This window comes from Henckelia pumila, chromosome 2, assembly GCF_033568475.1.
Source record: "Henckelia pumila isolate YLH828 chromosome 2, ASM3356847v2, whole genome shotgun sequence".
NCBI classification, from domain to species: Eukaryota; Viridiplantae; Streptophyta; class Magnoliopsida; order Lamiales; family Gesneriaceae; genus Henckelia; species Henckelia pumila.
In genome coordinates, this window is record NC_133121.1 from 148022694 (window position 1) to 148043330 (window position 20637).

At 36.7% G+C, this 20637-nt stretch overlaps 2 protein-coding genes across 3 annotated transcripts; one reads left to right on the forward strand and one right to left on the reverse strand.

Moving 5' to 3' along the window:
- The first annotated feature begins 4504 nt into the window (after window positions 1–4504).
- Window positions 4505–11384, forward strand: LOC140880590 (magnesium/proton exchanger-like). 2 transcript variants are annotated; one of them, XM_073285160.1, is made up of 9 exons: window positions 4505–4645; window positions 5191–5634; window positions 8031–8206; window positions 9100–9218; window positions 9353–9501; window positions 9772–9893; window positions 9976–10192; window positions 10295–10424; window positions 11020–11384. In XM_073285160.1, the coding sequence occupies exons 2-9, from the start codon at window positions 5244–5246 to the stop codon at window positions 11315–11317; spliced, it is 1602 nt and encodes a 533-aa protein (XP_073141261.1). In that variant the 5' UTR covers window positions 4505–4645; window positions 5191–5243; the 3' UTR covers window positions 11318–11384. The 2 variants fall into 2 exon arrangements, with proteins under 2 accessions (XP_073141261.1, XP_073141262.1); XM_073285161.1 differs by lacking the exon at window positions 8031–8206 and having other exon boundaries at window positions 5191–5519.
- A 6493-nt stretch (window positions 11385–17877) lies between these two features.
- Window positions 17878–20104, reverse strand: LOC140883364 (U1 small nuclear ribonucleoprotein A). Its single transcript, XM_073289803.1, has 5 exons — window positions 19948–20104; window positions 19661–19833; window positions 19133–19226; window positions 18411–18499; window positions 17878–18296 (listed from the first exon to the last, which is right to left on the reverse strand). Exons 1-5 carry the CDS (start codon window positions 20033–20035, stop codon window positions 18009–18011), a joined length of 732 nt encoding a protein of 243 aa, XP_073145904.1. The 5' UTR covers window positions 20036–20104; the 3' UTR covers window positions 17878–18008.
- Between the last annotated feature and the right edge of the window lie 533 nt (window positions 20105–20637).

Sequence of the window (20637 nt, forward strand, 5' to 3'; positions counted from 1 at the left end):
TGCCTTATACAGTAGTAAAGATGATTCGGAGATGATTCTGCAATCATAGCGTACCCAAACACGACCGAAACTGATCAGAAAGCAAAAAGAACTAAAACCCTAGCCGCCTCCTTTTTTCTCTCGCATTTTCTCCCTCTCTCGTTCTATCTCTACGTTCTTTTTTTGTGCGCTTCTCCCTTCTCTCCTTTTTTTAAATTGACTCCCAAGCCCGGTCCAACAATAACTTAATACTACTCTATATTCTAATCCTAAAAAGCCAACCCAACAGTCTATAAAAATAAATAAAATACATATTAACCTTCTTACCGTGTCCGGGTATCTCTTCACTAGGATGACCCAAAAATCATCCCCTAAAATTTAAAAACCTCAGAAGTAACAGTTAAACGTTAGAAATAAATCATTAAAGTCTAACACATAAAAAATTAAACTTTCAAATATTAAAAATAAATCAAGCAAAATTCATGCATGTGGTCAGATTGATCACCTAAATTCTCAGGCATTATAGTTTATGCCCAAAATGGACAATATCATACCATTGTGGAGATATCAAAGTTACATTACTCAACAAATGGTATTAGAGACATGGTCTGATCGAGCCATGTAGATGAAATCATCGGATACTTAAACGAAGGAGGTGGGGGCTCCCGGTAAGATCCATTATATGCTCTCGAGGGGTGATGCTTCGGGTAATTCATGTAAGGCGTGCGTTCCAAATTTCCAATACATTGAAGAGGAGTGGCCTCGATTGGAAGATGGATTGAGGGAAGGCCTGGACCTTGTGAATAATGGTGGGACTTCGTTTGAGGGGAGGATTGTTGGATATTCAACCAAAGTCCCACGTTAAATATCAAGGAAAGATCATGTGTTATTACATGGAATGATATCTCTATTGGTATGATGTCTTTTGGGTGAAGTCTAAAAGCAAAGCCATGTAGGTTTATACCCAAAGTGAACAATATCATATCAATGTGAAGATATCCGGATTCCATTGTATTAACAAATCGTCGTCTGTGGGAACGAGTCATGGTCTAGATCGAGCCATGTGGTAGGAATCCTCGGAATACTTAAACGAAGGAGGTGATGGCTCTTGGTAAAATCCGTGATAAGCTCTTGAGGGGTGATGCTCCCAGTAATTCATGTAAGGCGTGTACTTCAACGCATTGACGATGAGTGACCTCGATTGGAGGATGAATAGAGGGGAGGCCTGAACCATGTGAATGATGGTGGGACATCGTTTGAGGGGATGATTGTTGTGTATTCAATCAAAGTTCCACATAGATAGATCAAGAAAAGATCATGGGTTAATATATAGAATGACATCTCCATTGGTATGAGGCCTTTTTAGGTGGAAAAAAAAAAAAAAAAGAAGCAACACCATGAGAGTATATGCCCAAAGTGGACAATATCATACCATTGTGGACATATCAAAGTTTCATTACTCAACAAATGATATCAGAGTCATGTAATCGATCCATGTAGATGAAATCCTCGAATACTTAAACGAAAGAGGTGAGGGCTCCCGGTAAGATCCATTATAAGCTCTCAAGGTGTGATGCTCCTGGTAATTCATGTAAGGCGTGCATTCCAACATAGTGAAGAGGAGTCTCGATTGGAAGACGGATTGAGGGGAGGCTCGGACCTTGTGAATAATGGCGGGACTTCGTTTGAGGGGAGGATTGTTGGATATTCAACCAAAGTCCCACATTAGAAGATCAAAGAAAGATCATGTGTTATTATTATATGGAATGATATCTCAATTGGTATGATGTCTTTTGGTGAAGTCCAAAAGCAAAGCCATGAAGGTATAGACCCAAAGTTGAAAATATCATACCAATGTAAAGATATCTGGATTCTATTGTATTAACAAATGGCGTCGTTGTGGGAACGAGTCATGGTATAGATCGAGCCATGTGGGATGAATCCTCGGAATACTTAAACAAAGGAGGTGAGAGCTCCTGGTAAAATTCGTGATAAGTTCTTGAGGGGTGATGCTCCTGGTAATTCATGTAAGACGTGTGCTTCAACATATTGACGAGGAGTGACCTCGATTGGGGGATGAATTGAGGGAGGTCCGGACCATGTGAATGATGGTGGGACTTCATTTGAGGGGAGAGTTGTTGGGTATTCAATCAAATTCCCACATGAAAAGATCAAAGAAAGATCATGGGTTAATATATGAAATGATATCTCCATTGATATGAGGACTTTTAGGTGAAAACCCAAAAATGCAAAACCATGAGAGTATATGCCCAAAGTGGACAATATCATACCATTGTGGAGATATCAAAAGTTTCATTACTCAACAAGTGGTATTAGAGTCATGGTCTGATCGAGCCATGAAGGTGAAACCTTGGAGACTTAAATGAAAGAGGTGAGGGCTCCCGGTAAGATCCATGATAACCTCTCGAGGGGTAATGCTCCCGGTAACTCATGTAAGGCGCGCACTCCAATGCAGTGAAGATGAGTGGCCTCGATTGGAAGACTGATTGAGGGCAGGCCCAGACCATGTGATAATGGTGGGACTTCATTTGAGGGAAGGATTGTTGGGTATTCAACCAAAGTTCCACATTGGAAGATCAAAGAGAGATCATGTGTTATTATATGGAATGAGCCTTTTGGGTGAAGTCCAAAAGCAAAGCCATGAATGTTTAGACCCAAAGTGGATAATATCATACAATTGTGGAGATATCAAGGTTTCATTGCACAATACAGGTTAACCCATGACAAGGACGGGCCGGCCCGCCATCCCGATTGGTTGGATATCCTCATAAATAAATATTAATAAAATTTTTAACTATTGATTTCACAAGTGTACATTTTATATAAAGTTATTAATTAATACAAAAAAATTCACTACTTTCATTAAGAAAATACATATATCACCATAAATCCTTTTTTTCCTTGGCCTGCCTAGGCCCGCGACCCGCTCGGGTTGGCTCGCCTAGGTCCTCATTTAATTGGGTTGAAAAAAATTCAACCCAGCCTACTGAAAATTGTGTGGCAGGCTGGGCTGATCCGACAGGTTTAACCCAAATTGACGGCTCTAGTCCTAGCATATAGCTATCACACTCGTATCAAGATCATGGCCATAAGATATGCTAGTCATCGTAGTCTCTGTTCTGAGTAACAATGACTCTCAGTGTTCGATCGTATGAAAAACGTATAGGAATGAACAACTCAACTATGATGACTATCTCAAAGAAAAACGTATAGGAATGAACAACTCAACTATGATGACTATCTCAAAGAAGATAAACTCAAAATGGTATGTGCACATACAACATATATATAATTCAATAAAACATGCATATCAATGCAACACATAAAAATGCATATTCATTGATCATCTCAGTCATTATTTTTATACCTCTAAGTACTGGTTTAGGAATCGTCCAAGCACCGATCCTAGGCAACAACATACAAACATACAATCATTTTTATCCAAGAGCATCCACATGAAATTCCCTAAAACAAAATTTTATCTTCAATTTTTTACGTTATACAAAAAAAAAAAAAAAAAACCTTTCTTCATCAGCTATCATACTATTCTCTAAATTTAGATTTTATGAACAATAATTTTTAAAATTTTAGGGAATGAAATATATTATCTAAATATAAAAATATTATTTCTCTGTTTCTCTGTCATTCTCATTTCTTCGAACCATTACAAATAAAGCAAATTAATAATAAAATATTAAGAGGAGAGGAAAACATAATAATTATTATTATAAATTACATGGAGACTGATACATTTTAAAGTGAAAATAGATATCTAAATTTATTAAAGTGGCTATTTTAGCCTAAAATTTAGATTTTGGACAGTGAGTCTGATATGGATCCTTTACTTCATCTATAATAATCTATCCCCATCTACTATTGTAGCTTACAGATCATATTTGCATATGTCGATAACCTTTGAAGGAAGATCATTTCGACGATCAATCTAGATTTTGCTACCACTAATGGAAGTGGTTCGTATCTGAGTTGATCGCAATATATGACTCCAACTAAAACAAAAGACATGAATCAAGAGAAACCGTTCAATTTCATGTAAAAATCTGAAATTTGAATCGCTTATTTATAAGTTGTGTGTCGGGAGGTCCGAACCGTGCATGCTAAAGTGTATCATGCTCGATTTGCCACCTATGTGGACACCTGGCTTCCAAAGGTCTGAAACTACTGCGTATCGGTGCATTTTTGACACATTTATTTGTCTTTCTGGCCATGCTGATTCATTCGAAAGATCCTAATTCTTTGGTGATTTTGAGTTGACTTCGATATTTTCAGTCCTGTCAATATATACCTATTATGATTTGTTTAATCAAATGACCTCTTATAATGTTCTAGTATTTAAATTCAATTTTTTTTAAAAAAATATTTAAATACTCATAACAGAATAATATCAAATTTTTGAAATAGAAAATTAAAATAAATTGATAAAAAAAAATAATATGGGTATATGATTGGACCCGAGTGTAGCACGTCAACCTTGTGCTCAGCTGTTTATTAAGAAGCACGTGAAGCTTAACCTGCGATTGCTTGAAGAAATAGGCCGGAAGTTCCAGCCCATTTGCCTCCAATTCCCGGATTCTTATCTCGCGTCTTCGAATCCGCCGCATTTATCATCGGTGATCCACACCCGACGGTAAGTGTCTAATTTTGTTGTGCGGACTTGATGATGTTTAATAGTTCGAAAAACGTCATTTTCGATGCTTTATTTCATTGTCATGATTGTCGTCGGTTTAACTAATTCAGCTTGTTGAGGTGAAGCCTTGCTAAATGCTTGCCGCGTTTCTGTGATCTGATTTGTCGGTGCTAATTAGGCTAATTTGCCTGCATAATTTGTCCATTTCAGGGCTGTCAACCGCTTTTTTCATGAAATATGTGTGAGTTATAGTTGGGGTTTTTTAAGATATATGAAAGTAAGAGGATAAGTTCATTTCCCAAAGTGTGTCTATTTTTCATGCTAGGCAATTTTGTTTTGTCTGTCTGTATCTAGGAACTTTCCTGAAAAGGTATCGGTTTCTATTCATCCTATACTTAGTTTGGTTTCTTTTTGAGCTCCCTTCGTACAAGAATCTTATTAAACTTTGCAATTTATATACTTCTAGTAAGTCAAATTTTCTTGATTTTGTTTAATCACGAGTTCCGATAATTGAGCATGTATTAAGTGTTGTATTTATTTGGCAGTCCCCTCTTGCTTCATGAGCGAGCCATAGACTCTAATTCACTAAGTTATTAAGATGTCTCATCTTAATAACACCTCTGAGAATGTGCTTGGGAGTTCCAACATCATTGGGCATGAGAAATGTGGACTTTATTTGCTTTTCAAGTGGGAAACCGGGCTTGGTGATGGTTCCAGAGGCTTCTTGTATTTCATGGCTCTTGCCTACTGTTTTATTGGATTATCGTCTATAACTGATCGATTTTTCCGGTCTATGGAAAATGTTGTCAAGCATACACGAACAGTGGAAGAGATAGATCCTTGTACAAATGCCAAAGTTCTCAAACACAAAAAGGTTTGGAATTATGCCATAGCGGACATCACTTTACTGGCATTCGGAACAAGCTTTCCCCAAATTTCATTGGCTACTATTGATGCTATTAGGAATACCGGAAATTTGTATGCTGGAGGTTTGAGTCATTTTTCAAGCCTTTTTTTTTCCCTGAGAATTTTTGTTATCTGGGCTGAATCACATTTTCCCCTTTCCTTTTGCTGTTTTGGTGATATTTTCTATCTCTTTTAGCGATCATGAATCACTCACTCATTTGCTATCGATATGTAATCTCTTTTCTTCCTCGAGCTCAAGATATACATTTTGAATTAAATGCTACTTTGGTATTCTTGATTCCTGATTTTATCCTGCTAATATTTGTTTTCTTGGGATGGATGTGCAACTAGATTATGTAAGCATTTTTGGACGAAGTTAAAATTAATTTTGGTCAGGATCACTGTTCTTATGTTACGTCTTTCCTATTCTGCATTTCATCCGATTTTTTTCATTCCTTTTTTTTTAAATAAAAATTCTAACTTTGTAAGCAAAATAAGAGTTGTCTGAAATCGTAAAACAACAAAACATAAGTCTTTATCTTACTAAGTGGGTCGGCTATTTGGATACTCGTACGCCATTGTATGTGTTCTATCTCCTATTATATCCTAATTTAAATTTAGATCATGCATATCATGCTTACTCATTATTATCTAAGGCTTTTTTGGTCTCCCTCTTAGTCTACTAATATGGGCACTAGTCATGGTCTCGCATCTTCTAGCTGCAGCCTTCATTGGTCGCCTTTGTACATGTCCATACCATCTCAGACGTGTCTCCCTCAATTTTTATTCAATATGCGCAACCTCAACTTTCTCTAATATATGCTTTTCTTAGTCTATCCATTATTGTATCCGCACATCCACCTTAGCATCATCATCTCTTCAATTCTAATCTTTTGTTCATGTGCCCGCTTTATTGCTCAATATTCTGATTCATATAACATAGCACACACAACCACTATTTTGTAAAAATTCCCTTTGAGTTTCAGGAGTACCTTACAATCACATAAAATACCAGATGCACTTCTCTACTTCAACCATCCTACTTGTATTCACTGTGATAAATCTCTATCAATCTCCCCATCTTTTTGTAAAAATGATAATTGATACTTAAAAGGTCTCACTCGTCGGTAATTCGACATCTCCTATTTTAGGCATTTCCTCGTTGTCTCTCGTATTGCTAAACTTAAATTTCATGCATTCTATCTTTACTCTACTAAGTCCAAAACCCTTATCTTCCAAAGTTTCTCGCTGAATTTCAAGATCTGCATTTACTTCTTCGCGAGTCTCATCCACCAAGACAATGTCATCTGCAAACAACAAGCACCAAGGCATCATTTCCTGAATATGTCTGGTGAGCTCATCCATGACAAGTTCATTAAGATAAGGGCTTAAAGCTGATCCTTGATGTAGTCCTATCTGTAAAGGAAACTCTTCAGGAATCCTCATGAGGTCCTCAATCTTGTCACTACGTCCTTATACATGTTCTTGATGACTTCAATATATGCTACTCTTATGCCTTTCTTTTCCAGAACCTTCTACATAACTTCTTTCGGCACTCTATCATATGCCTTTTCTAGGTCGATAAACACTATGTGTAAATCTCGCTTCTTCTCTCGATTTCATCTATTAATCATTTAAGAAGGTGTATAGCCTCCATTGTCGACCTTCCATGCATACAAGCAAATTGATTTTCAATCAACTTACTCTCTTCTCTTAATCTTCTTTCAATCAATCTCTGCCAAAGCTTCATGGTATGACTCATTAGTTAATGCCTCTATAATTTGCACAGTTTCATATATCTCCCCTACTTTTAAACAAGAAAATCACAATAATTTCTATTCATAGATTGAGCTTTTGCCTCGTTCTTACTATTTTGTTAAATAACTTCGTAATCTATCCAATGCCTTGATTCCTGGGCACGTACAGACATTGATAGGAATATCATCGGGTCCTGCCTCCTTTCCGTTTTTCATCATCTTCAAAGCTTTATCTACCTCTGAAGTTCGAATTCTTCGATAAAAACTCATGTTTCTAAACTCCTCTAACATGCTTAAATTTCCTAAGTTATAAAGATGATGATGATGATACTTCGTTTCCTATGAAAAAAAATATAATATTAATACCTTTTGCATCGTTCTCTCCGTCATTCACTAACATCCTATTTGAAACATCTTTAATGCATCTTATTTGATTGAAATCCCTTGTTTTCCTCTCTTTTGCTTTAGCGGGCCTGTTTTATAGACCTTTTTTTCTCCTTCTTTTGTATCAAGCTGTCGATATAAGTCTTCGAAAGCTTTATCTTTAGCTTCTCGCACTGCTGTCCTGGCCTCTTTCTTGTTAACTGCATATGTTTTCAAGTTTTCCTCATTCCTACAAGTGTAGATTAATTTATAAGCTGCTCTTTTGACCTTCACTTCTCTTGTAGAACGAAATATATTTATTTGAATCTTGAATGCATTACCACCAACTTGATCAACAGGCTTAGGTCCTGGAACACTTGTTGGTTCTGCGGCTTTTGATCTATTTCCCATTCATGCGGTTTGTGTTGTGGTTCCTAAAGCTGGAGAACTTAAAAAGATATCAGATATTGGAGTCTGGCTTGTGGATCTCTTTTGGTCTTTCTGGGCTTACATTTGGCTATACATAATACTAAAGGTGATGCATGTTTATTATTGTCGTCATCTTAATTTATTGCGCAGACATGTAAATACGTAATATCTGCTAAAAATTGGTTTATTAGATCAATTTACTAGAAGTTTTACTTCCAATTTTATGTTTTATGATACTTCACAGGACTAAGCTATTGATCAAAGATAAATAAATATAGGAACGTATATGTTATTTTTATAAGGTGAAGTTGTTTGAATCCAATTACAGACTGATGGGAGTAAAGTAAAACGTTTTGTTTAAAGTGCACACCTTCCACCAAAACTCAAGAGTCTTTGGGCGAATTGGCGAGACTTTTCTTTGGTAAGATTTGAAAATAGCATCTTTAGCAGTTTGTTAGTTCCATTTGTGACAAAAAGGAGTAGCTCATGTGTATTTTATTCAGCTGTGAAATACATGTAAAACTCTCTCTTATTTCTGAATTATGGATAAATTGAACATAGTAAGGGGTGGATGTGTTAATCATCCGGAGTGACATGTTATATGGAACTTCTCTCCAGAAACTATGTACAGTATGTTTATATATTAGGCTTCAGTTGTGTGCTACTGCTTCGATGCTTGTTTCTTGAACTCGACCTATTCGGCTAAAAACCAGCCCATCTTTTTCATGTGTTTTAGTAGTTGTAAATGTAAATGCCTTGTACATGTTTCCGAACTTCGTAGTTTCTTTTTCTTTGCATAAAGGATGATTTCCATTGATGATGAATTAAAAAGGAAAAAGCAAGAGAGTTTTTTTGTGGAGAGGTGAATATTTATTGTTAGTTGAATTACCTGATTTAAATCTAAAAAGCACGTGGATGAACATATAATTTTATCCCCTACGTCCATTGTTGGTTTGTTTGCATCTTGCCTGTTTAAGCATGAATTACTTGCTTTCACAGGTGTGGACGCCAGATATCATTACTCTTCTTGAAGCTTTGTTGACAGTGCTGCAATATGGGTTACTGCTTACACATGCATATGTTCAAGACAAGCGTTGGCCATACGTGTCTTTGCCATTGTAGGTAACCTGACAATCTCAAATTATATTCTTCTCTATCTACAGAATCACTCATCCAAGAACTTCATTCTTTAGTTAAAGCAAGAGAACCAATGCCTATTTTCTTTCTTCTGGCATCTATTAATTGTAATCAGACCAAGATCTGAGAGGCCGGAAGAATGGGTACCACCAGAAACTTCTACCCAAAAGGATGGCAACAGGAATAATAACAAGTACCCAGGAATACTTGAAGTTAATGAAAATAGAGATGGAAATCTTGCTGGTGTTTTATCTATACACAGTGGTAACATTCTGATTGAAATGAATTTGCGCCTCCTTTCTCTTGTATATAGTATATTGATGGACTGAGGCATTGATATCTGTCCAAGAATGGAGCAGTTTAAATCCAGCTAAAGACTTAGGCTGGACTCCACATTTTTGCTAATATGTTGTTAAAGATTCCCTACGAAACTCTGCTGAAAACGTTATAATTATGGAAGTATCGACAATTATAAGTGACTACCATTTCCTTCTATTTATTCTAATATTCCCTATGCGAAATGTAAACCTGCAGGTCTTGCGTATCAAAAGTTACCTGATACCATCGAATCCTCAGAGCAACCTAGTGAAGATATAATTACATACAATGAGAATTTTCTAGCCATCTGGAAGCAACAGTTCGTTGATGCACTCACGGTACAATACTGCGTCATCTTTTGTTAGGATCTTTTTGGGGTCATTTTCTTTGCTGAATGGTTTATTTATCTTCCTTTACCAGTTTGAAAATTCAGAATCAAGAAAAGTGAATAATACATGGCTATGGCTGGCAAAGGCATTTTGGCAGTTTCTCATTGCACCGTGGAGATTCCTATTTGCTTTTGTGCCTCCTTATCAAATTGCTCATGGATGGGTTGCCTTCATTTTTTCTTTAATCTTCATCAGTGGGATAGCTTACATTGTAACTAGGCTTACAGATATGATAAGCTGTGTCACAGGTTCACAGTTAATTTATGATTTGTATACCATTACAAGTGTTGATATCTGGAGCCCTGTCCAACATCTTTGGTATCGATATTATTGATAGTCTCAAAATGCAGGTATTGATCCTTATGTCATAGCATTCACAGCTCTAGCAGCTGGAACATCATGGCCAGATTTAGTAGCAAGCAAGATTGCAGCAGAGAGGCAGATAACAGCTGACTCTGCCATAGCTAATATCACTTGCAGGTTCTTTTGGTTGCTCTATTATTCTTTGAGATTTCATGGGACATTTGAAGTATATATCTTCAGTTTTTGTTTCTCATTTTAAATTTTTTAGCTATTCAATTGTGTCATTTAATCACACATGGGAAAAATTTCAAATTATTTTCTTATTTCGTTTGCATCAAGTACTCACATAATGTTGTCATGAAATTGTGTTTGCTATGATTGGTGATAGCTGTTTTAGAATCATGTATGGCAAATATGTTAATATATGACCAAGCAAACTTAAGCTGGTTTACAACACCTCTGTCGTGATACATTGCATCCTGATGAAAAAACATTCTTGACTCTGGATAATGGACTACTACGTTGCCTTGCTTTCTAATCCCTCACGTGATAGCGATTGTTCCTTGTTATAAAAGTTGATCGAAAAATTTTATCGATCATTTCTAACATCTTCCACAAATTGGCATGAGATGCATTGTGTGCCAATTGTTTTTCCTGTTACATTTCTACACAAGTCGTCGGTAGCATAAACTAGAGATTTCAATAGCAAGAGTTGTATCAACTGAAATAGTTTCGCTTATTAAATATGTTTGTTTCATTTATCCTAATGCAGCAATTCGGTGAACATATATGTTGGCATTGGCGTACCGTGGCTCATCAACACTTGCTACAATTTCTTTGCATACAACGAACCATTGCGGATAGAGAATGCGGAGTGGCTCAGCTTCTCTTTACTTGTGTTCTTTGCTACTTCTGCAGGATGTATTGGTGTGTTAGTATTTCGGCGGATTACTTTGGGTGCTGAGCTTGGAGGTCCGAAATTTTGGGCCTGGATTACCAGTGTTTATTTCATTCTGCTATGGCTTATTTTTGTTGTACTTTCATCTTTACGTGTTTATGGAATTATTTGAACTCTCTTAAATATGTGGGAAAAGGAGATAAACATATATGCTATATATGTATGGGTCTCGTTTGATATTTGGCGTAACGCAGGCATTGTTAATCGTGATATCACATCCACGATACAGGGTTAAAATTGAGGTTCGATGCCTTTCAATGTATAAATTGGCACATTAGAAGCTTCATATGTGCTTAAGAAATGGCTCTCTCTTATACTATTTTGATCATTATCAATTCTTTTTTTTCCTTTTTTTTTTGAGTAAAATTTGGAGGTGTTCATATCTTAACATAGATTTACCCTAAGGTCTATGCGTTTGTGTCACTGAATTAAGGGTGATCAAATTTTTTTTATTAATCGACTGCATTATTTTCCAGAAAATCGTGATTAAAAATGATAATCATAAATCATAATAGGGCGTGGAAATTTTTTTTTGGTTGAGAACAACACCAAACCTAGGGGTAGACCTGGCCACGGGCCGGGTCGGCAATAGGCCGACCCTTAATCGGCCCGCCCGTGGCCGGATTCGGTCCGGGTCTCGGAACCGCCGGTTCGGGTCCGATAACCGGCCGTTCCGGGTCCGGGTTGACCCTTATTTTTTTAAAAAAAATTTAAAAAAACTTGTATAATTGAACTTTAAAACCTCTATCAAATATTTTATTATCTCAATAAAAATGCTATTATATTTATTAAATAAAAAATATATTATATTTCAACTTTTAACATCTTATAATATTACATTTATTCAAGAAAAACGTGTTCTTTGGAGCCATAGTATATATATATATATATGACTGTTATAACGCAGAGAAAGTAATTTGGAACATCTGATAACGTGATATATCATATTTCTCTGCAAATTCTTCCCTCTCTCTCACAAAAGTCAAGTTGACGCATATTTTCGTTCGACGAAGATCGAGATATTTGGTGTGCTGCTATATCTCGATTGTAAAGTCGTTGTATCTTAGAGACAATTGTCGTCAATGTTTAAGCACTGTTAACGAGCAATTTCGTCTTGCGGATAGAGAGATTCTCTCGCCTCGACTTGTTCATCATTGTTGTTGCTGTTGTTGCTGTTGACATTCAAGTTTTTCAGAATTCAGAATACATCCTATTAACAATCGCAAGACGAAATTTTGTATTTTTCGGATTCTGAAGATGTCTACCATTTCTTTCACTCCGCTCGCTTCCGCCCCTGCACATGGAGAAAAGCCGCCAAAGTTTTCTGGTGCCGACTTCAAACGTTGGCAGCAGAAGATGATGTTCTATTTGACAACACTCAATCTATCTAGATTCCTGAAGGAGGATCCCTCTGTCGTCGTTGAAGGTGATTCTGACACCCAAAGGAGGACCGCTGTTGATGCATGGAACCACAACGATTTTCTGTGCAGAAACTACATCTTGAATGGCCTTGATGACACTCTCTATAGTGTCTCTACTCCTCTGTGAAGACGTCCAAGGAACTCTGGGATTTCTTGGAGAAGAAATACAAAACTGAAAATGCCGGCATAAAGAAGTTCGTGGTTGGAAAATTTCTGACTTCAAGATGATAGACTCAAAAACTGTGATGAGTCAAGTGCAAGAAATACAGATTATCTTGCATGACTTGTTGGCCGAAGTGATGGAAATCAATTAACCATTCCAAGTCGCGTATATCATTGAGAAGTTACCGCCGCAATGGAAGGACTTCAAGAACTACCTTAAGCACAAACTTAAGGAGTTGAAACTTGAAGATCTGATCATGAGACTTCGCATTGAGGAGGACAACAGAAAAACTGAGGCCAAATAACATAAAAAGATGATTGAAACCGAGACCAAAGAAAATCTGGCGGAATCAAGTATGAATCAAAAGAGGAAGCGCCCCTATGATGAAAAGTAAAAGGGAAAAGCAAAGAAATTCCAAGGAAGTTGCAACAACTGTGGCAAACCGAATCATATGGCAAGGGACTGCCGTCTTCCAAAGAAAATCAACAAAAATCAGAAACCAAAGCAAGCAAACATGGTTGAACAAAGGTATGTATCTTTAGCAATTTTTTTATATTGATTTAAGTGTCGTTATTTATGAGACCAACATGGTGGATGATCCAAGAGGATGGTGGATCGATACCGGCTCTACGAGCCACGTTTGTGCCGATAAAGATATGTATTCCACATATGCCACAGTTGGGGAACAAAAGATGTTCATGGGAAACTCCACAACGTCTGAAGTTGTTGGATTAGGAAACGTGGTGTTGAAAATGACCTCGGGCAAAGAGCTGACGCTCAAGAATGTGCTGCATGTGCCAGACATTCGGAAGAACTTAGTTTCAGATTCTCTCTTGAGCAAGGCAAGATTTAGAATGGTGTTTGAGTCCGATAAATTTGTATTGACAAAGTCTGGTGTATTTGTTGGCAAAGGGTACCAAGATAGTGGTCTCTTTAAATTAAATGTAATGAATGTTATCCGCCCTGAGGTGAAGAATAAAGTTGTTGGTTCTGCTTACTTGATTAAAAGTTATGAATTATGACATGAACGACTAGGACATGTTAACTTCAATACGTTGCAACGACTTTCAAATTTAAATGTAATATCTACGTTTAAAAGAAATCCACAAAACAAGTGTGAGATTTGTGTTGAAGCAAAAATGGTTAAATCTCCATTTCATAATGTCACGAGAAGTACTTTGCCACTTGAATTAATATATACTGATGTATGTGATTTAAAAATGGTACAAACACGAGGTGGAAATAAATACTTTATAACATTCATTGATGATTGCACCAGATTTTGTTATGTATGTTTATTGAAAAGCAAAGATGAAGCAATCGAAGCTTTCAATAAATATAAGAATGAGATTAAAAATCAACAAAGTTCAAAGATTAAAATGATTCGAAGTGATCGAGGTGGAGAGTATGTGGCTCCTTTTGAAGAATTTTGCTCAACTTCGGGCATCATTCATCAAACGACAGCCCCTTACTCACCTCAATCCAATGGCGTTGCTGAACGCAAGAATCGAACCTTAAAGGAAATGATGAACGTGTTGTTAATAAATTTTGGCTTACCTCAAAACATGTGGGGTGAAGCGATTCTCTCAGCAACTCACATTCTAAACAAGATTCCAATCAAAGAAAAAGATGAAACACCATATGAACAGTGGAAAGGTCGTAAACCTTCTTACCAACACCTCAAAGTGTGGGGGTGTTTGGCTAAAGTAGAAGTACCTAAGCCGAAACAAATAAAAATTGGGCCTAAAACAGTTGACTGTATATTTATTGGTTATGCATACAATAGTAGTGCATATCGATTTTTAGTACATAAGTCAACGATTCCTGATGTACATGAAGACACAATTATGGAGTCAAGGAATGCTGTATTTTTTGAAAATATCTTTTCATGTAAAGAAAGGAAAGAAATAAGTTCGAACAAGCGAACTTATGAAAATACAGTTGAAACTCCACAAACCAACGTTGAACCAAGACGCAGCAAGCGAGCAAGAGTTGAAAAATCGTTTGGTCCTGATTTTCTAACATACATGTTGGATAATGAACCAAAAACTCTTTAAGAGGTTTTATCAAATCCTGATGATCCTTTTTGGAAGGAAGCCATACAAAATGAAATAGATTTCATCATGTATAATCATACATGGGAGTTGGTTGATCTCCCTCCGGGATGTAAACCTTTGGGATCCAAGTGGATTCTTAAAAGTAAATACAAAGAAGATGGATCTATAGATAAATTTAAAGCTCGTCTGGTGGTTCAAGGTTTTAGACAAAAGGAATGATATGATTTCTTCGATACCTACTCTCCGGTTTTTAGAATAACATCCATTCGTGTTCTCATAGCTATTGCAGCATTGCATGATCTTGAGATACACCAAATGGATGTTAAAACAACATTTTTGAATTGAGAGTTGGAAGAAGAAATATATATAAAATAACCAAAAGGGTTTATTGTACCCAGAAAAGAAGGAAAGGTGTGTAAACTTGTCAAGTCGTTGTATGGACTTAAACAAGCACCTAAACAGTGGCATCAAAAGTTTGACACTGCTATGTTTTCAAATGGTTTCATATGAATGTGATAAATGTGTCTATATTAAAGGTACTACAAATGCATATGTAATTGTTTGCCTTTATGTAGATGACATGTTAATCAAGGGAAGCAACCATGAATTGATTGTGAAAACAAAGAAAATGTTGGGACAACATTTTGACATGAAGGATTTGGGATTATGTGATATTATTCTAGGGATTAAAGTCTCTAGACTTCTTGCTGAAATTATGTTATCCCAAACTCATTATGTAGAAAAGGTTCTTGAACGATTTAATGCCACAAATCGTCCTCCGGCTAGAACACCTATGGAATTGGGTACACATTTAGCCAAAAATAGAGGAGAACCTATTTCACAAGTGGAATATGCAAGGGTGATAGGAAGTTTGATGTACTTAACTAACTGTACACGTCCTAATCTTGCATATACAGTAAACAAACTTAGTAGGTTCACAAGTAATCCAAGTGATGATCATTGGAAAGCATTAATGAGAGTGCTTGGATATTTGAAATACACTTCAAGTTATGAAATAGTGTATACAAAATATCCTGCGGTCCTAGAAGGATATTGTGATGCAAATTGGATTTCTGACACGAAAGACTCCAAGTTTACTAGTGGATATGTGTTCAAAATCGGTGGAGGAGCGGTGTCATGGAGATCCTCTAAACAAACTTGTATAGCTCGGTCAACTATGGAATCCGAGTTTATTGCTTTAGATAAAGCTGGAGAAGAAGCCGAGTGGCTTCGAAACTTTCTAGAAGATATTCCATGTTGGAATAAACCAGTGTCTTCCATTACGATTCATTGTGACAGTCAGTCAGCAATAGGAAGAGCACAAAATAGCATGTACAATGGTAAATCTCGACATATTATTCTTTTTTGGATTACAAAATAATATTTATTATTTTTGTTAGTGCGCCCGAGCGGTACGAAACTACCGACCAAGCGCAGCCCTCACCTTGCGAGACAGTAAGCTTGAGATTTGTTGGCCGCCCGAGCGGCAAAAAACTACCGACCGAGCGCAGCCCTCGCCTGCCAAGGTAGTAGGCTTCAGAAAAGGTGGCCGCCCGAGCGGTTAAATATTACCGCTCGAGCGCGCCTTCTACAGTCCGAAAAGTTGCATCTCTTTCTGGGTTTTTTCTATCATGAGTTGCATCCTTACGCCATAAAACGTGTTGGAGTCATAGTATATATATATATATATATATATATATATATATATATATATATATATGACTGTTATAACGCAGAGAAAGTAATTTGGAACATCTGATAACGTGATATATCAGATTTCTCTGCAAATTCTTCTCTCTCTCTTACAAAAGTCAAGTTGTATTTTCGTTCGACGAAAATCGAGATATTTGGTGTGCTACTATATCTCGATTGTAAAGTCGTTGTATCTTAGAGACGATTGCCGCCAACTTTTAAGCATTGTTAACGGGCAATTTCGTCTTGCGGATAGATAGATTCTCTCGCCTCGACTTGTTCATCATTGTTGCTGCTATTGTTGCTGTTGACATTCAAGTTTTTCAGAATTCGAAATACATCCTATTAACAGTCACATTGTCTTCCCACACTAATGGCATTACGACGTCGAAGAATTGATATCCCAGAATGGTGTCCACTTTGCAACAATGATATCAAAATTGATATACATGTATTGGTTCACTGTCTTTTTACTCAAAGTGTTTGTGCTTGACGTATCGGAAGTAATGTTAGTGCGGTATCTTCTTTTCGAGAGTGGTGACAATATTTAAACATCACTCAGTCATCTTCTGATATAGAAAGTGCAACTATGGTTTTGTGGAGCATTTGGAATAATAGGAATGAATTGGTTTGGAATGGACTCCTAACCTAAGCCCGTAGCAATGGTGTATCATTCAGCCGTGGAGCTCTGTAATCTATGACAATTGGAAGATCATGGGAATGAATACAATATACCTTCGCCAATACAACATCACATAACAAAATGGTGTGCTCCCCCGAACAACTTTCTCAAATGTAACATAGATGCAATGGTTTCAAGGATCCTCCGCGTATGTGTTATGGATGTGTTGTACGTGACTCTTCTGGTGCTATAATGTTGCTTTTAACTCGACAGTAGCTGAAGCTTGAATTATACGTGCGACACTCAGCTGCCTTGAGGAACTACATCTCTCAAATGTTATTGTAGAATCCGATGTGCTTATGGCAATAAATTCTTTACGGTCAATGGATCAGGATATTTCAAGCTTAGGCATGATAGTAGAAGAATATGGTGGAACTGTGAAAGAATGTAGGTTCCTAGCTTCGAAACTACATTCTTGTTCTCTCTCTTTTGTTCGTAATGATTTTTGATTTCAAAAAATAAAATAATAATAAAGAAAAATGTATAAAACTAATCCATTATATTAAAATTATATATTGTTATCATCTTATTTTATTTTATCCCTGTATTTCAATTTCTTATTTACCTTTCAATTATTCTATCACCCAAACCAAGAGGTTTTAATGGTTTATTACCCGACTCTTTGGCATGTCATATATGTATTTTTCTAACCTCTGATAAGGTAAAAACAATAGATTCACCGCACAAAATAACCTTACACTAGAGTACAAGAAACATCGGTTTGTTAATTCCACTAAATTAAGGTTGATACAATATAAAAACACTGAATAACTCGGCAAAGAAAGATTTTACTTTTTGGCATACGTGATCAGCATTGGGTTGTCTTCAGTTATCTTGAATCCTTGAAGCCCCTGCATTGCAAGTGTCGACTGCATTTCATTTTCATACTCAACAAAAGCAATGCCTGGCTTTGCTTCAATCATCCTAACTTCCTTAAATCCTTGGGCTTGAGTGAACAGCATTTGCAGCATCATCGAAGTTGTCTGATGGGGAAGATTCTGAACGAATAAGATGTTATTCGGCGGAGCAGGAGCCTCTGGAACGGCCCTCGCACCTGCAAATGGTATTTGAGACAACTGCACCATGCGAAAAGATAACGAGTCAAGAATTTCAAAATAAAAAAATATAAAAAATCAGAAAATACAAAAATGCAAAGAATTATATCAGAACAAAGTCCTAAATATCCTTACCGGAGGAGCAGCACCATAGGCACCAGCATATGCAGGATTCAGGCCCATTGATGCCTGATTAGCATCAGTTTGATCCTTCTTCTTTCTTCCTGCATCACATAGAAACATACGGCTGAATAAATAACCAGGAAAACAAAATTGAAAGTAAGCTGAAGAAATGCACCACCATTCTTAATATTGTACTCAACCCACAATTTTTCTTAAAGACTAAAAATTTCATTATCCAAATTCCAGGAAACACGTTTCAAGTATACTATGAGCAATAGACATAGCAAGTTTTCGAATTTGAATTCTCTGCTCTAAACAATGCAATAGCCATATATAGATGAGAAGAAAACTATTCCTGAATCCGATGAGGGAATAGACAGATACCCATGAAATGAGAGGCAACATATATGTTGTATAACAAATACAAACTCATACTCAAAAGCATATACAAGCAAAGTTCAGAGCTAAGTTTTGATGCCACACCTTTTCTTACATAAGCATACTTTAACATGTTTGCAATGAAGCCCACGAGATCATATCAAAAAATATGTTAAACATTACAAAAGGAAGGGCAAAGACATGCGACAGAAGAATGTGTGAATGGTTTTGTACCACAATTGCTCATTTAGCTTGTGATTTGGAAGGATTGATTAAAAAAACAAACATCATTTCACTATAAAATAAGAAAATACAGTTACATTCATACATTAAATTGTTCTAGAAAGATGTCTTACCTCTATCGTCATGCTTCCTCCTTTTTTCTCGAGGCATAAAACTTCCATCTGCCTTTGCAACGATATCTGATTTTGACTTTGCATATTGTATCCTCTGCCATTGGTGTACAATTAAGATACTTTCAAAAACAGAAAAAGAGAATCTGAGGACGATACATCAGCAAGAATAATAAACATATCAATGAGGGTATCAAGGAAATGACTGTGCATAAACAAATGCACCATTCTCCCTGGGGAAAATATCAAGAAAGACAAGCAAATGCCTGGAGCTTGCGTCAAAAAATCCACTCATTACACGCCATATAAAGTCTCAACGTTGGAATTTTTCTTCTAATGATAAAGCAAGATTCAGTTGTGCACCTGATTACTAATAGATGTGAACGGAAACAACTGGAACTAAAAAAAATTGCATTAACTTTCAATGTTTTCTGTTAAGATAGCTATTAGTGAATAACATCTCATTAAAAAGCAAACTGAAATTCAAGATAAATATTGTAAAGAGAAATTTTAAAACTCAGAAATGCACACCATGGGCTTGTCGTAAAACGGAAAACCTTGCATCTGACTACGCGCATTGGTGGCGGAAGAAACCTCCTCGAAAACGACCCATGCTTGCCCCTTGTGTTTTAGGGTTTTGAACGCTAAAACCTCCAATATTTTCCCGAACTGTGAAAACACCGCGAGCAGCGATTTCTTCAATTCTACAGAAAAACAAAAATGAAATAAACAAAAAAAATCATTCCGCTGCATCCTCACTAACAAAACTAAACTAATATCAATTCTATAACAAAATTACGCGAATGTAAAGAACATACCCTCGAGCTTGATTTTCTCGTTGAGGTTGTTAATGTAGATTGTCATGTTGGGTTGGACGTCCGTGGACGTCGGGGTAACCTCCGCCATGGATACGGCCGTCTACGACTCTGATTCAATTTCTAACAAAGCTTCGAAGTTCTTAGCGAAGGTGTAGATTTGTTTTTGGGCTATCAGCTTTGGGCCACAACAGCTGGGAAAGTCTCTGCTTAAAATTAGTGGGCCAACATGGATGGCCGTTGGGTAGCATAGACCCACCCCCACATTGCGGTTGTGGGTATAGAAATTTTCATTCTATACCCAGACGGTTGGGGTTATTTTGATTCGACACTTGTTAAATTTGTGATTAAAACATATTTTAAAATATAATATATTATTTTTTGTTAGGATTGGTTTGGGGGTGGGTAAACTGCTTTGATGTAACTTGAGAGGGAATCGATTTGGTAAACTAATTGGCACTGTAGCAATTGACCCCTTAATCTTCAAGATTGAGTCCACTTGAGGTTGGTCAACTGAACTGTTATTTTTGGCGTGTTTATGTTAATCAATCAACTTGGATAAGTGTAGAATGAAGTCGACTAACATATTAGAACTTGTGATCAAATGGTTTAGTGAGTGGGTGAGAGTGATCGACTGAAAGTAAGATGCGCAAGTGTTTGTTTCTGGATGTTCGGAGATTTCAATACTTCTAT